The 17,754-nt window shown below is 41.6% G+C and overlaps 1 protein-coding gene across 11 annotated transcripts in view; it reads left to right on the top strand.

Moving 5' to 3' along the window:
* The first annotated feature begins 289 nt into the window (after positions 1-289).
* Positions 290-17,754, top strand: part of plekha7a (pleckstrin homology domain containing, family A member 7a) — a 153,728-nt gene continuing 136,263 nt past the window's right edge. For 5 of the 11 annotated variants that reach the window (XM_071491690.1, XM_071491608.1, XM_071491657.1 and 2 more), the window contains exons 1-3: positions 297-470; positions 611-687; positions 860-917. In XM_071491690.1, coding sequence (XP_071347791.1) covers positions 388-470; positions 611-687; positions 860-917 — 218 coding nt within the window. In that variant the 5' untranslated portion in view covers positions 297-387. Of the gene's footprint in view, positions 688-859; positions 918-17,754 lie in introns of all 11 variants that reach the window. The other 6 variants (XM_071491602.1, XM_071491638.1, XM_071491631.1 and 3 more) reach the window with 2 other exon arrangements.

The following is a 17,754-nucleotide window of genomic DNA, read 5'->3' as shown; positions in this document are numbered from 1 at the left end:
CTCTAATTTTCATATATTTACAGTCACGTTTAGTCTATTTTATGTCATTATAAACCTCTAAATATTCTGAAATATTACAAACATGCACATAACAGAGCAAATCACTTTCTCAATCATATTTTAATAACGTTTTGTAAGCAGTTATACACTAATAATAGTGATTTACAACCAGTGCATTGTGCGGGACTTGTTTTTCAGACATCGTTGACACTTTCTCCAACTAAAAGCCCCGTGTTTGCCAGTTTCAGACCACGTTCAGCCTTGGTGCTCAGACGTACGGGCTTCAGAGGAGTCCCTGAAGGCAGCGCTGGCAGCAGCGGTGATCGTTGAGCTCCCGGGAGACTCCATGGAGAGGGACTGAGATGAAATAGGACTTCAGACCGGATCATGGCGGCGCCTCTCGGGCGGGACGCCTTACCTGAACACTGGTCTTACGGTGTCTGCGGGGACGGCAGGGTCTTCTTCATCAAGTGAGTGGGATAATGAGCGCTTTATCGCTCCGTCTCTCCCGGTTTGACGGGAGTTGGCGGGGTCTGCTGGTGTTTCCTTCCCGGTGGTGTAACAGGTGTTTTTCTCCCCCCCCCTCCGTCTGTGTCTGTCTGTGCGGCAGCGATGAGACGCGGACCACCACCTGGCTCCATCCGCGCTCCGGTGAACCGGTCAACTCGGGACACATGATCCGCTCAGGTAGCTAGCTCGGCTGGTTCTGCGGGGCCGTCTGACCTGCGTTCATCTTGCTCTTCTGTTTACTTTGCTGTGTTTGTCTGCGCTGCTAACTTCAGTGTACGTTCAGGGCCCAGCGCAACGGGGGAAAACTTTCAGGTGTCACGAACAAGTCTGTGGTTTGGTTTCGTTTCAGACCTACCTCAGGGATGGGAGGAAGGTTTTACGGACGAAGGGGCCAGTTACTTCATAAAGTAAGTACCTCAGGTCCGCCGCTGCTGTCTCTGGTGTTGCTGCGGCCGCAGTACCTGAAGTTACCGCGCAGCTTAACATGGCTCCTGCCTCTAATTCCCCGCTACTCGCAGGTCTGATTACCGGAGGGACAGTGTGGATTTAGACGGGGTGTGACTGGGACTAACCTGCTGACCTTACAGTGACCCCTCTGCTTTCATTAGCTGCTGTGTTTGAGATGCAGGTGTCAGCTGTATCATTCTCATGTGCTGACTTTTCACGTTAAGGCTGGATATGAGGCTGTTCCTACAGTATTTTCTTGCATTGGTGCAGATCCTCTGGATGCTTGCATCCATTTGTGAGCTTATATACAGGAGTTAATATGGGACACAGTCATGTAAATGATCTCATGTGGTAGTTCCTTTGGCACAACTAGCTTTTTTTTTCACCTTATTGTCTTATTTTGTTAAAATGCATGAACCCCTTTGAAAAATAGTTTGCATACAGCCACAGCCTATGCATACACTCATTGGACCTATGCATCGGAGAATAACAAAAAATCATAACAAACTATTGGGTCATACTCTTTATTACTTTTTTTTATGTGGACATAACCAGGGCTGCAACTGACAAGTATTTTCATACACCCTCCCATCTCTAGGACACTTTAGCCTTGGTAACACTACTTAAAGTGTGTTTTGGTCTGTACTGGACTCACTTAACACAACCTTGACGTACTCTAAACACTTTGAAAGCTCTGCGTTTGGCTGATTCTATCTGTGCAAAGCATTTCAGGATCCACATATAACTGCAGCAGCTGTCGACACAGAATTGGTTCAGACTTCTGGCTGTGGCTCCAAAGTGTCCACACACAAAAGGTACAGCAGGCCTCACAGCCCCTTTTTTTATGCTAATTCACGTTCAGATTCTGGTGAACAAAGTTTGTCATTGTACATCTTTCTCCAGTTTACTGCTACCACTTCTTCACAGCAATTTGTTGTTGCTCATTTCTCATATGACATTTGCTGACACTTTATACTGGTTAAGTATGTGAATGTATGCAGTGAATAGGTTTGGATGATTTAACGTAGGGGCAGTATTTCAGGAGACGCTCCTGTGGGTTGAATCAGACCCATATGATTGCTCAGGTCGGAGCACTGGTTGGTTGTAATCTTGACCTGAGCTCTGAAAAGTTCAGTAGCAGCTTGCAGTGTTTATCTGCATTTTCTTGTGTAATTTGTTTGCAGTTTTAATTATCAGTGGCAAAAATGCAACACATCCAACACAAAAGTAATTCACCAGAGGTCAGAAAATACAAACTCTGTTATGAAGTGATGCTTAAATTAGCTTTAATTGGAATGGGAGTTGATGAGGAAGGGGAATGAAGCAGATCCAGGAATATTCCTGCCTAAAGCCATGATCTCTCTCTGTACAAGTGGAGTTTATCATTATTTTTGTGTGATTTTTTTTATCCATCTCCTGGACCTATACTCTTATTGTATGTAGTGTTGTGTTGATGGGGTGCATCACTTCTTTCCCTTATGGCTCATGTGTCTGAATTCCTCACTGTGTACTGTCAGTGCTGTGTCAAAACTAACAAAATGTCCCACTGCATAGAGGGACATGTGTGAGGAATAATCCTCCGATTTTTCAGAACAAATGTGGACGTGGTCGTGCCTCGACATACCCAGTTGGCATTCATGTTTTCTTCTGTGTGTGGGTTTGTTTGGAAGACTCCTTGGTGGATAATTGATTACCAGCTGCGGCAGTGTGTGGCCGGTGTTGTTTTCACCTTGTGACTCCGTGTGTGTCGTCGTGGCTAAATGTGGTCCTGGAGACACCTGCTGTCGCACGAACTACCACAGAGGCTGTTGATGTGTCTTTGTCACTGCAGTAGTGTCACAGCTGCGCAAGATACAGTCAGGAAACTCTACAGGCGTGTAGCTGACATCAAAATGAAGACTACCGAGAGCTCATGGGTCAGAATATCATCATGTTGACGGGTGTCGTGGCTGGTGTGATCATGTGCTCTCTGGTTTCTCATGTGTTTCCTCTGAAGCCTCTGTAAGAGGGAGAACTGACAGAGTGACAGATTCAATGACTCGGTCAGTCATCTACTGTTTGAGGTGGTGCAATTTTTCCTCATTTATTTATTGTTTTATAACTTGTCTCTGCTGAGCTGTTGTGCTGACAGAGATGTAAGTGTCACTGCAGATAAGAGAGGGCAAGGGTCGGTTATGTTGCTGTTGATGCGGCATTACAGAGTTTCTGCAGGTTAAAGCAGTTTCAGATTCAGAATTCAGGCTGATTGCAAAGTATCCTGCTGTGTTAGATTGTGTTCATTAAAATTCTTCTGAATCAATCCTGATCTGCAGTGATGTGTGACTCAGACTGTGTGTGTGTGTGTGTGTGTGTGTGTGTGTGTGTGTCTTTCTGCTGGCACTCATTGAAAAAAAAACAACACATGAAACTGGCAATTACTGTGTTTCTTTTTTGGTGAATCGTGTCATTTGTGCCACATTTTCTCTTGTTTAGCCTGAACGTCTGCCCCAAACACACTCTGCAGTTTAATTGGCCATCAAGCTGTTACCAGGCAGTTGTTGGTTTATCAGATCTGATGTGATGTTTGGCTTGAATGTTATCAACAAGTTAATCCATAGATTAATAATTGAAGGCATTTGTAAAGGAGAAATGCCAAACATTTGTCTGTTGGAGGTCATGAAATATGAGGGTTTCTTGTTTTTATAAAGTCATTTTAAAACAAATGTCTTTGAGCTTTGAGGTGTTTGTCTCAAAAGACAAAGGAATCAACTATTTAACCATGGGATCAGGCATTTATGACAGGCATTTATCACATTACATATCAATCAGAAATGAAATGATCAGTTTTGCAACAATTATAAGGTTTGAATGCTATTTACTGCTTACAAAGATGGTTGAGTTATTTTTCATAGGGATAAATGTGGGAAAACGGACATTAAATTGGTTTTTAATTTATTACAAACAGGTAAAATAAATTAAATACATACAAGTCAAAACTAAGTGATGTTGAATTAAAGTTACGATGGTCATTAAGGTCTTATTTAGGGCTTAACTGAAAAAGTACCTCAACTGTTTAACTGTGTTAATACTTTTCCCAGTGCATGTGTTCATGATCTGTCCCTTTTTAAAAAAAAAAAAAAAAAAAAAATACTGCCTCGTCTTCAGTCGCCTGCCTCTGGTCCACTGAGCCCGAGGCGACATCCAAACTGACGCAGTTTGGTTTAAAACTCATCTCTTCTGCTATGTTAATGCCTGCCATCCTCTGCTCTGGAGTTTTCAAGCCCCTGAAACGGAGACTTTTGGAAACTCTGCTGGACCTGTTGTTGGGTTGTGTTGTAGTCTGGACACACAGAAACAGAGACTTTTGGAAATGATGATGGAGACACCCACCCTGCCTCCTGATTGGGTCTTATAGGTCTCGAGAACCAGACAGTGGTGAGACAGGTCTCGACCTTACCCTGTAAAGTGCTTTGAGATAATGTATATTATGATCTGGCGCTATACAAATGAACTGAACTGAACTGAATTGGATTGAATTGAATTGAATTAAATGCAGCATGAATATCACTTGGAACACAGTCACATTGCTGAATATGAGAAAGGAGGAGAAAGGCCGATAAACACCAAAGTAATCGTTCATTAATTTGTAAAAATTTGAAATAATTGTGATTTGAAGTCACATCGTTCAGCCCTTGCCTTATTATACACCAGGTTTAAAGGTAAACGTGGATATGTTTAACTTGCATCTTGATTTAAGTAATAAGGCTTGTGCTTCGTATCCAGCAACCTGAGGTGTGGGAGGAAGACTCGGGCGGGGACAGAGCAGTCGAGGGACATGTTTGCTCTCTGCATCCCTCTCCAAACTTTTAATCAGCTTATGAATGGTATTTCTTGAACAGAAATAACAGGGTGAAGTAATAACAACCTTACAATCCAATATCCTATTCACATCCAAGGGGGACTATTTATCTAGAGGCCATGTTTGCATAACAGCCCCCCAGGGCTACACCCGCTGTCTGTTCTGGAGCCTCTTCTATCCGAAAAATGTTTTTCATGTTTTATTACCAGCAAAAGGACCAGCACAGCTCCCCCTGTGTCCCTGTGTGTTTCTCATTGTCCCCGCACACTCACCAAGTTCCTGGAAGCAACTTATTCTGAGAAAAGAGGTCCAGTTTTTATTCTTATCTCAGGACAGTGTTTGTTAATGTTGTTGTATTTTACAGTGGGGGTAGTCTCTGAGGTTTTTATCATTTAAATACGTCATTTCATTTATCATTTCAAAAATATTTATCTGGAATAAGAGAAGAGAAAGATTCTCTGTGGATCCAGATAAATATTTTTGTTTATGTGGCAACCTGCTGACCACTTGAAGCACATCTTGGTCTCCCTACGGCTGCAGCTGTTGCTCTCATTTCTCATGAATCCAATGGTCAGTGAGTGTGAAACTTCATTTGTCTTTAAGTGAAGTCAGCCACAGGGTGAGGCAGAGCTCCTCTTTAAATGAACAGGGAGCTGATACAGTTCACATCTAACTTCAACTTGACGTGCTGCTCTAAATAATCTCTCAATGAATAAATTAATGAAAGATTTTGTTTCTTTTTTTGTGATTTAAATATACAAATTAAAATGGTAAAATCATCAAGGATAAAAACACAGAAGAGCCTAGAGGTTTGTTTCCATTGTGGCACATGTAACAAACAGCCAGAGAGGAACATCACAGGATCAGGGCTGCAACAATAATACTGATACCGATACCTTCACTTCAATACAGATTCTTAACAATACTATACTTTTTTCAATACCAATTTAATCAAATCCATTTTAGCCAAAAGAAAATTACAGTACACATTATAGTACAAATTTTAGTTTTACTTCAGTTTCATTTTCAAGCTCGGTCTCTTTATATCAAGGCTCTCCAATAAGTGCACAACACAACTTCACTCAGCTAATCTACTCCAAATGCAACTAAATCAGATACAAAGATACGCCCACCCCTCTTCAACACCAAATAATTATTTGTCAGTCAAATGAGTTACTGTCAAGTTGGTTTACATTAGCTATGCCATGGGTGACATGCTGTGATAGCAACTCCTTTGTATAACAGAACAGATATAAACAAACCTTTCAAAGAAACATGGAAATATGTTGCCATGGTTTAAGTGAGTTAAAGCTGTGGGCTGCCATTCATGTTTACAATTTGGAAAATGAAGTGTACCTCATGAGCTATTTTAAGTTCCAGTTTGTTATGTACCATTGGACGTACTGACAACCGTCACTGGATTACTTTCTAAAGAGCTTCTTTTTTTTCTCTGATTTCTAAGCAGATTTATGGATGTTTATTTGCAATAGTGTTCTCATGTCTGTGTGTTCAGGTTTGACTGAATCATGACTCAAATGTTCAGATGATTTTAGTACAAAATGTGAGTTTTGGATATTGATATTTAATGACTTGTTAAATTATCTTACTCATCTGATTTGGTTTGGAGATCAGTTTTGATACGATATGTGAATAAATGTAACCTGAAATATAAGACACTGCTTTACACACTCAAATGTGTTCATGTAAAGAGCCAATCACCAGCTTTGTTAGATCTGGGTTCAAGTGTGCTGCATGCTTATTGGCTCACTGATGCTGATGAGATTTACTCATTTACCCCTTTGGTATTGAATGACAAGGTATTTTTAGATCCTCGATGGTAACAAACCAGTCCTGTCGGCCCATATAAGTATAGACGCTCCATACCCAGCCCTACATAGGATTAATGCAAAGATACCAACAATTACAAACAATACTATCAGCAGTCAAGTAGTATGGCCTGCATGTTCTGAGCTCACTTCATTATGAAAAAGATCAGAAACCATCTTTTCAGGGCCACTCTGAAGTGAAGTGAGCAGTTTGTGGTTTAAAGGAAGGTTGTTTCATGGAACAGCTGCAGAGAAAGGGGTGAAATTTTGATGATCAAGGTTGAACCGAGAGAAAAAGAAACATTAGTTAAACTCCTCTAGTTGGCTGTAAGTATTTTCAATCAATGAAAAGTGATTACAAACATACCACATTGATCAGACAGGCCCTGACTCACCTCATCTTGTGATCAGTTTAGCTGTGGATGGATAAACGTGTCCTCCACTGTGTGTATTGGCATCTCTGTTCATTTTCACTGAGGCTTAGGTTTGTTTCAGAAAAGTGAAATCTTTTCTCCTGATGTTAGTGCAGATGTTTGTATTTCAGTGATGCCTCCAGTACAGCCTGCTACACAAAAACATCTCTGCTTTTGTTCTTTGTCTGGGCTTGCTTTAATAACCCCCGTCCCCGTCCCCCTGTGGACAAGTGCGACGTAAGTATGAGTTTGGTTTGTTTGACAACTTCTTCCTCTGCAGGCTACACCCCCTCTCACATGCCTCTCCTCAGAGGTATCACTTAGTGTGCACAAGACGTGTGTTTGTCTAACAGTCTCACTCTTTTTCTTGTGTTTGCTCACACATACCTATGTAGAGGCATACAGACACGATGCGTGAGTCTCACTTCCCTATGAGGGGCCTCCAGATGCCCCCCCCGGGGAGGTGGGGAGCAGAGCCGATCAGAGCCAAGGAGGGATAAAGCTCCTGCAGGAACGTCTGCATGACTGGCTTCACTGGAGGGGATTGAAGAAAGGCAGGAGGGACACACACACACACAGTAACACACACACACACACACACACACACACACACACACACAGAGTGATACAAAAAGTGAGAGAGCTAACCTGAGAGCAAGAGATGTCAGAGATGACTGGTGGTAGCAGGGGACAGCTGGTTCAGTCCTGTCCTCAGTCATTATCCTGCTCCTCCACTAGTCTACAGAGGTGTGGGAGACACAGTCAGTCCCCTGCTTAAAGGGGCAATAAGTAAGAACTGTCCGACTGTCCAATCCATAGTCCAAGCAAAGAGGGGGCAGCATGTTATCAGAAAGGTGGGGGTTTCCACCCCTATGGTAAGAAACAAGGAAACGCACTCTGGCTGGTGAACTGTCATAAAATCCAATCAAGTTTTTACTGTGCGCCAATCATTCGGGGTGCCCATCAGAGCATGCTTTCTCTGGGACTGGGCTCACTGGCCCCTCACAGCAAGTTTGAGCCCCCCTTGAGCACTGATGACTTGAGCATTGACTGCATTCAGACTTAGAAATTGGAGAAGAGGACCCTGGCTTTTTGGTTAACACTGCATTTGTTTGGCTGTTTTACTATCATTATAATGATTATTATTATGATCAAACAGCTGCAGTACAACTAGTCTCTGTCATAACCAGGTACACGTTACAAGTCCTACAACTGTTCTTAACCCCTACATCTCATTCTGCTGAACAGTTTGGGTTTAGGAATGAATGAACCTGTGACCTCTAACCTGTGGGACTCTAAAGCTACAAGCCACATGACAAAAGCTGGTATCTCCAAATGAAACATGAGAGCGATCTGATGTAACACTGCCAGCTAGAGACGATGTTGATTCAGTGTAAGTTTAGTCTTTGAACCACAGTCTTTGATCAAGTTAATAACAGTTAAGATAATCTACTGTAGCTTTAAAATGAACAGAAAAACAATTTTAAAAAATGTTACAAAAAAAAAAAAAAAGGTCATATGATGACACCAGAGTCATCTCTATGACAACTGGGCATCTGAGACATGAATAATCCGTTTGTAAGCAGATCTTTATTTATTCCTTTTTATTTATTTTTGGGCTCAAACTACTGTTTTTAATGTCAAGAGTATTTTCACCAGGCAGTGACTGGATATTGTTTAGCACTCTGTCTTATAGATGAGGCTGAAGTCAGGACTGTCATAGATATTTACAGATATAGACAGCAGCATATGTGGCATAAAGCATAGAGTACAGTAGAGGTTGTAAAACAGGCTTTTAATTGACTATATAAAAGACAAAGAGAAAATTAAAATGACAACAAAACACATAGCATCAAATGTAAGATTGATAAACTTTAACAAGGAATATAAAAAGAAATACACAGTAGATTAAAATTCTTCAAAAAAAACAAAACCAAAAAAAAAAAAAACAATAAATAAAAAAAACACTGATCTCAATATGTCTTAATATTCCGACCAAATCAATAGTTAGGAGACACTGACTACTGCTTTAGACTGGCTTCCCTCTAACCCTTCATTAAAATTTAAAGAAAGTTTTCAGTTTATACTGAATGACAGTGACTCTGAATGACTCTGGGCTTTGCAGTTGTGCAGAGGCAATGTTCTCGGCCTGAAACCTGAAATTAGCTGTGCGGTGATTCGAGCGCTGCATGATTGGCAGCGTAAGCACAATGATAGTATCACGAAGCTGTGACAAAGAGGCTTATCTCAAAGGAGCTTACAATAATGTCAGGAGTATGGCCCTGCAAGACTTAAACCATTTAAGGCTCTGTGTTGTACTGACTGTAGATGCCATCAGGACCACTGGAGTAGTTTTTGTCCTGTGATGTTTTTGTGAATGACTTTCTTAAACCTTTAAACTGTCTGCTGAGCAGGTAATCTTTTTGTCAGCAGTGTGAGCGTTATTTTTTTTTAACATTCACTTTAGACTGCCTTGCACGACCGTAGTCTTGGTTGAAAAGACAAAAAAAAGCAGGCCTGTTAAAAAAAAAAAAACACTGTTCACTGGCTGCTTCGCTTTCTCAGTGCACAGTAGGATAGCATTGAATTACAATATCATGAAGCATGCAAGCAACCAATGGGAAAAATAACAAGATTACTGATGAATCATAGCAGATAATATTCCTGTGTCCCTGGAAAGACGGTGTATAACAGACATTAGCTGGGCCATGTATAATCTTGATTTTGTGTAGAAGGTGCTTGGCCAGTAGGTGAATTCAGCTCTGAATAGACCTAAATATAGATGTTGTGCACTGAGAAGGTCAGGCTGCATGGGAGTGAATCCACCTGAACGGCTGCTTTGAGGTTTTTTTTTTTTTTATGAAAGGACAACTTCATATAATGGGTTCCCAGGAAAGCATTACTTTTTTTCTTTTTGTGAACCCACTAATAAAACTGATGGATCATATTAAAGGCGTAAAGAACACAGGGTTGGTTTGTGCTCGCCGTCTAACGCTCTTTGTCCTCAAATGAAAAAGAGGCTTTGTTTTGCAGTGGAGCCATAGCTAAACCAAAGAACCAACAGTTCCCTGGCAGACAAATAAAGGCTGGAAGAGAAAGCTTTGTCAACAATAGCTTTTCTGTTGTTTTCATTGGTTGAAGGTGCTAACCAGTTTCTGTGTTTGCTTTTGGAGCAGCAGGAAAGTTAAAGATTATTTCTTGTAAATGTCAGCCCAAGGACACGGTTTATATCTAATGCTGTCTTCACTGGCTGTACTCCATACTTAATGATGTTCCCTCCAGATATTTGCTTCCAACACCTGCTTCTCTACAAAAGACGCTCTTCTCACAACATATGCCAGAATTGCATTTATCCTTTTTTTTTTTTTTTTTAAACATACCTTCACCTCTCTGACTGTCATCTAGCTGACTTTAGATTACTAAGGTAAATTAGTAACTTCCAGAGGTGTCAGGTAAATCATTCCCTCACTCTCTTCTGGCTTCATCTCATCTGTTCCCACACACCTCGAGGCCGATATGTACAATGTGATTTGATTGGGCTGAAAGGTATAAATGTCACCTGCTGCATAGCTGGAATGTCAGGTAATGCTCAATGGAATGCACTTGAGACTTTTTAGTGAATAAAGAAATCACAGGTGTGTATTAATGCTTGTGATTTGGCTTGATTGAATAGGTTCACTGTGCTTTGTTCTGCCAGGTAAAAGCCAAAAGAATAAACTCTCCTCTGCAGGAATGTTGGCTCGTGACTGAAGTGAATATTTGATGTTTGTTTGCCTCAGATTGTGAGACAAAGGAAAGGTTTTGGGAGGGTGAGGGTGTGTTTTTTTTTTTTGTTTCTTTTTTTTTGTAGTGAATGACTTTGGAAATAAGATGAGTACATTTTCATCAAATCTAGGAACCTTCCCAAGAGATAGCATCTGCTGAGGCAGCTTCCCTCTCACTTACCCTTTCCCTCTCTTTCACACCCTCGCTCCACGCTCTGCTTCACACACTCTCTGTGGAGAATTGCTGATTTTTGAGTACTCGTGTTCCTTCACTCTCCTGTTTTATGTGTCTTCACTGGTACCTTCACCTTACAACTTTTACTCTCTTTCTTATCTATGTGTTTCTCTCTGAGGTCAAGAGAACTTGAGACAGTTGGAGAGGCCGTCTCCCAGTCAGTCCTCAAAGCAAGGCCCAGGGTTTTAATCTACAACTGTGTATCATGATTATAATTTCAACATTTGAATAAAGTGAGATTTCAATGTCATGTAATTATAAAGCAGGAATATGTTCTTTGTTAATACTGTGAAAGTATCAAAGCCACAGAGAAATGCACACAGCCTGTATTCAGAGACGAAGTCTTAAAACGTCATCAGGACTTCTGGAACTTTGTGAAGTCACAACAAAGCAGTCCCCCAAGCCCCACCCACCTAGAGCCACCATCCAATCTTGCAGGATTTGGTCTCTCTGAGTGTTTACTTGAAATCTGCTATATTTTTATTTGATCACCCAGAAAACAGTCAGCCAATCAGAAGAGAGACTATGAGTCTCTCCTCTGATTGGCTGACTGACCTGTTGTTAGTAGAGCTCCAGAGAGAAGCCTGAGAGAGGAGATGTAAAACTACACTGAGATGGTTTTTGGTTCTTAAAACCACAAATATATGGATATCAACACTTAGATAAAACACAGGAAAAGTGTAAAATATGGGACCTTTAAGAATACAGGTTTTGACAAACAGTGAATTAGTCAAACAACAAAACTTTATTTCCAACAACAGATTAATCATTAGTCACTCATCAAGCCAAAATGCCAACCATTCTCTAGTTTCAGTCTCTCTACTGAGAGGATTCTTCATTTTTCTGTAATTTATGTCATTTTAAACTGAATGCCTTTAGATTCTTTAGACTGTTGGACAATTTTGAGGACACACATGGTGAGGTGCAGACCCGTACAACCTCCTTCTACTACACCATGGTTTAGTTACCAAATGTTTTTGGATAACTTGCTTCCATAATGAGGGCATTAAAGCTTAAAATATAACAAGATAAGTTTTGTTTTAATTCAATACAAGACATTTGAATGATTAAATGCTTCTCAGATACCAACATTGACACATTATCACCTTGTCACAGTGTGAAACAAAGACTAAATATTAATGTTGGGGTGCAGTGTCAAAGCACTTGCCAACCTCCACAGAAACCGGGTTGAGTTGATGCTGCAGTGAAGCCTGCTGAGTGTCCAGGTGCTCCGTGAAGTAAAGGATCACTTATTCAATACACTTATCTGTGTTCAGCCCGATACTGACCCTATTAAGAACATCAGGTATTTGTGACATTAAATACACTTTTGTTGCCATCATTACTATGAAATTCAGTTCAGTTCATGATGCCAATGATGCCACGCAGTGAGGTATACAGATTTTAAACGTGAGAGACGAGAGCACTGGTATCGGATCAGGATTCTGCATTTTCAGATAGCTTGAGTTCTCAGAATCAGGAAAGAAAACATTGGATTGCCGCATCACAAGGGGGAAGCTGGTGAGGGAAAATGTTTTTGTCGTCGCACTAGTAACGCCTGGGTAGGAAGTGTCAGCCCTGACAGTTGCAAACCTGTGCCAGGCGATGAAGTCATAGGACCAAGGACCACTCAGATGTACCATTAGTTTTGGTTTTTGTGATGCTGAAATGTCTCAGCTGAGGGAGAAGGATCAGATTCAATGTGAATCTTCAGGTTCTCTGAAAGACCAAACCTCTATGAAGAGTGGGCTTCAGAGAATCCAGCTCTTCGAGCGCAGTGGATTTGGTCATTTCAAACTGGGGAGCAAGAAAAGAAAGAAAATAGTTGATTCATCCAAATTGAACATTAATGTGGCAACCTTACAAAGTTATAATGGATTCAATATCACATTCAATCTCAGTGATTTCATGGCCACTCTAAGTAGAAACAGGTTTTTGATAATTAGATGGAAAGAGTACAGAGTATGTGTGGCCAGAAAAGCTTTAAAAAAGCTTCTCATCTGAACAGGTGAAAAAAGGATCATGAATTAGAAGCTGAAGCCGTGAGCTGCGGCTGCAGGTATCAGGATGTTCAGTGTAGGAATAAGACAAGATGAGAGCAGTGAGTCAATGTTTATGTCTGACTCAGTGTATTCATCCTGAAAGCCCACAGGGACTCGCTCAGCATCACCACCGGCCAATGATTTATTCACAGCACTTTGTGTATGTGTGTGTGTGTGTGTGTGCTGAGGTTCCTAATACTGAACAAACTCAGATAAAGGACAAACTGTTTGACTTCCAGTCTCTTTACATCTCTTTACCAGTTTCATCTGTGATAAAACCTGTGTTCAATATCTTAATTATTCCACTCTTAATGTAACAACCTTGAAGTTCAGCCTAGACTCTGGCTGGTATTTCTGGCATTAATGTCCGGATGCTGAAACGTAATTAGAGAATTTGTGTTCTCAAAGTTTGTTTGTCTTTGCATCATATCTGACTCTTTATGTTGTGTCAGATATTTCACCTGTTAACAACAGACTGAGTAATACAACCTTATGATGGACAAACAGTCTTGACATGGATGCATGGATTTTCTGCACAAGCTGTGGTCCTGCGTTGTGAAAAATGAATTTCTTCTCAGAGCAAGTATTCAACCTGGGAGTGCATGACGCAATTACTTGATCTGTGAATGTTTTCTCCTCGTGTCCGGTCTCTCTGTGCCGTGGAGAGAGAGCTGGAGGCAGACACGTGACGGCTGGTCTGAGCTTTTGTCCTCAGTCTGATGTTTTTGTCACTAATGGCTGTTTCAGTCGCCAAGACATCTGTCTGTCTTTTCTTTATCCCTCTTCACAGTCGAATCATGGAGTTGATAAATTAAATGCTGAAATTTGCTGCAGATACAGAAGGTGAAGGATTCAGTTTTTCTCATCCTTGTGATTAAAATATTTAAAAAGAAAATTCTGTAGTTGTCAGGAATAAAGTAATCAAAATAATACCCCCCCCCCTGCCCTGAAGGTATGTCATCTTGCCTTTAAGTTAGGTGACATATCACAGTGGAGAGATGTTTTAGGTTTATCTCAATTTTTAGTATTATTTTTGTTGTGTTTCCCATAATAATTTGAATTGCTTATTAAAGGTAAAGCTCAAAATTTTTGGGAATAGACTCATTTCCTTTCCTGCAGAGAGTTAGATGAGAGAGCCTGAGCCAGGAAGTGACTAGCTTAGCTTAGCATAAAGACTGGAAGCAGGACATCCTATCTCCCTGTAAAACCACAGCTTGTTCTGTTTTAGTTCAGATTCAACAAATGAGATGTTAATTTCCAAGCTTTTAAAGGAACGTCTGAACTCTGAACGAGCTGTTTCCCCGTGCTTCCTGTCTTTATGCTAAGCTACGCTATCATCTCCTGCCTCCGGCTCCACTATTAGCATAACTACTGATGTTTTCATACTCAACACAAAAGCAAATAAGCATAATTTCAAAAATGTTGAACTACTGCTTGATTTGTACATTTTATTATTGTCAAATAAATGTCTCTCATCCCTGGCTCCTGTTTTCTGATGTCACCCAAACAAAAAAAAAGTCTTTTTAATCCGTTGGAAGCGATTAATTTGTCCTGAGTAGGTGGTAATTACTGAGCTGTTGTTTATTTTTGGCGTCATTGTGAAAGGTTGTGTTAATGACTTTTCCTCTCAGCCACAGTTTCTTTCTTCACTGAGCAGCAGCTGTTTTTCACATCAGTGCTGTAAATGCTGTGGTGCTGATCCAGTCCGTTGCTTTGTGGTTAAAGCTGCAGATGGTTGGATTTGATGTTTACACGTTCATTTGTGTTTGAACGAGTGGAAATGTGCTGATGTAAAAGCACGTGAGGAGGTAAACACTCCTATACTAGTCCTATACACTCCAGCAGACTTTGTTCTGACTATTAGATGATGCTCTGCAAACACTGACATTTGATTCAAGTGTGTGTCCTGACAAAGCTCCTCCCTGTGGTTGATATCTCCTCACTCTTGTTGCTGGATCCCTCTAATCCTCTTCAAACCGAGGCATTATTTGTGGAGACCTCTCTCCTTCTTGCCCCATTTTCCTCTGTGTCTTCTTCTCCTCACGCTGTTATAGACACATTTTAGTCCACCACATGCAGATGTGTGTGTATGTGTGTTCAATAGCTTCTTTGAAGTTAGTCTGAAAATTGATGTCTTGAATATTTAACCTCACCAGAGGCTGTAGTATTAATCCACAGACTCGTGCAGAGGATCTGAGTACAGCACAGATCTGTCAGGCTGATATGTGGTTTATCATGAGGCTCGGTGGGAATGTGAAGGATTGGAAGCACCAACAATTCTGGACAATGGAATAGGGAGTCTAGTACTTGACCAATAGCCTCTCGCATCCAGAAAAGCTAATTGGAAAGTAATTAAGAGCCTTCCAGCGTCATCTCAGAGCTCATGAATGTGTCGTTGAAAAGAAACAGAACAAAGTGATTTGCGAGTATGTGAACAGCTTTAAAATGACAAAAGAAACCCCCACTTCTATAAAAGGATTATTGGCCACACATGATCATTTCATGTCTTCTGTGAACAAAGTGGCAAAACTTCTAGCCTGATCTTTGGTAAATGGTATTCCTGTAGTGATCATCATGAAATCGTATTTTCTGTCTTTGTCGTAGTCAGAAGGTTGTGATGCAGAGTAACGATGACTTTGATGATGGACGATCATAAGAGCGATCGTCGATAGCTAACGCATTTGCCAACATCAAGATGATATTTGTCCTGTTTCCCCATTAATGTATTAATCTTTTTTATTTGTAGTATAGAATTAATATTAAATTTGATCTGCCCTGCCATAGTTTACCGTAGATAATCACATATAACCAGTGATGGCAACACTGATGTGCACGCACACACAGTGCGTGCAGCTGATGTCACTGAAGCGCTGCTTGTTGTGAGAGAGAATGAAAGCCATAAACAGCTGTTTCTGTTATCTTGCTGCCATCACTCAGGGTATCCCAGAAGCAGCAATAGTAAGAGTGGCTATTGGCAGTTTCACTGGGTGACAATAAAACGTTCTGACAAGATCACACAACACCATTGCAGAGTTGAAAAGTGAAGTGGGTTCTTTCTCTCATTAGAAATAAAGAATAAGAAGGAATACTTTAGATATTTATGAAAGTCAAGTTTCTGTGACAAATTGTCCTTCAAATAAATGTCATTCCTGCACAATCAGACAAAGAGAGACACTCACACTCATACATCTATTAAAATGTCAGCCACGTCATAAGGACGGCAGATTTGTGTGCATAACTACCTTGTTTCTCTTGATGGAGTGGGAACAGCTGCACCTGATTTCCTGTGTGTCAGAGGAGAAAGCAGAGTTATGCATGTTATTTCCCCCTCGGTGTTCTTTATCAACAGCTTTTTTACATGTCTGAGAACATTAACTATTTACTGCTTCCTGTATGTTCACTATCTTAATCTTTTATTTAAACTTGGAAAAGGGTTGTGAGAGTGACAGTGTTCACAATACTACACACAATACACAATACTATACTAAATACTATACTATCACAAACTACAAACCTAAACCCCCCCACTCCATTAACGACTTCCGTCTGGCCAATGATCTGAATGAGTTCTACTGCTGCTTTGAAAGACAGTGGGACAAGCCTGACACTAACCTCCACATCAGAGCCACATCAGAACCCCCTTCCTCCCCTACCAAAGGAACGTCTCTCTATCCTGGAGAGAGATGTCAACAGGCTTTTTAAGAAGCAGAACCCCCGCAAAGCAGCCGGTCCTGACTCTGTCTCTCCATCATCCCTGAAGCACTGTGCTGATCAGCTGTCTCCAGTGTTCACGGACATCTTCAACACCTCACCGGAAACCTGCCACGTGCCAGCCTGCTTAAAATCCTCCACCATCATCCCTGTCCCCAAAAAACCAAGGCCCACAGGTCTAAATGACTACAGACCCATTGCCCTGACCTCTGTGGTCATGAAATCATTTGAGCGCCTTGTCCTCTCCCACCTCAAATCCATCACTGACCCACTCCTGGACCCCCTGCAGTTCGCCTACAGAGCCAACAGGTCTGTAGACGACGCCGTCAACATGGCTCTCCACTTCATCCTCCAGCACCTGGACTCCTCAGGGACCTATGCCAGGATCCTGTTTGTGGACTTCAGCTCTGCCTTCAACACCATCATCCCGGCTCTGCTGCAGGACAAGCTCTCCCAGCTGAGCGTGCCTGACTCCACCTGCAGGTGGATCACCGACTTCCTGTCTGACAGGAGGCAGCACGTGAAGCTAGGAAAGCACGTGTCTGACTCCCAGACCATCAGCACTGGATCCCCGCAAGGCTGCGTTCTTTCTCCTCTGCTCTTCTCCCTGTACACCAACACCTGCACCTCCAGCCATCAGTCTGTCAAGCTCCTGAAGTTTGCAGACAACACCACTCTCATTGGACTCATCTCTGATGGCGATGAGTCTGCCTACAGGTGGGAGACTGACCGTCTGGTGACCTGGTGCAGGCAGAACAACCTAGAGCTAAACGCTCTGAAGACAGTGGAAATGATAGTGGACTTCAGGAAGAGCCCAGCCCCACCCACCCCCATCACCCTGTGCGACTCCCCCGTGGCCACCGTGGAGCATTTCCGCTTCTTGGGTACCACCATCACAAAGGATCTCAAATGGGAGCTGAACATCAGCTCCCTCATCAAAAAAGCTCTGCAGAGGATGTATTTCCTGA

The sequence above is a fragment of the Trachinotus anak genome, unplaced genomic scaffold (assembly GCF_046630095.1).
Source record: "Trachinotus anak isolate AG129_WGS33_773 ecotype Australia unplaced genomic scaffold, CSIRO_AGI_Tana_v1 ptg000002l, whole genome shotgun sequence".
Lineage (NCBI taxonomy): Eukaryota > Metazoa > Chordata > Actinopteri > Carangiformes > Carangidae > Trachinotus > Trachinotus anak.
This window is presented reverse-complemented; position numbering and strand designations above follow the sequence as displayed.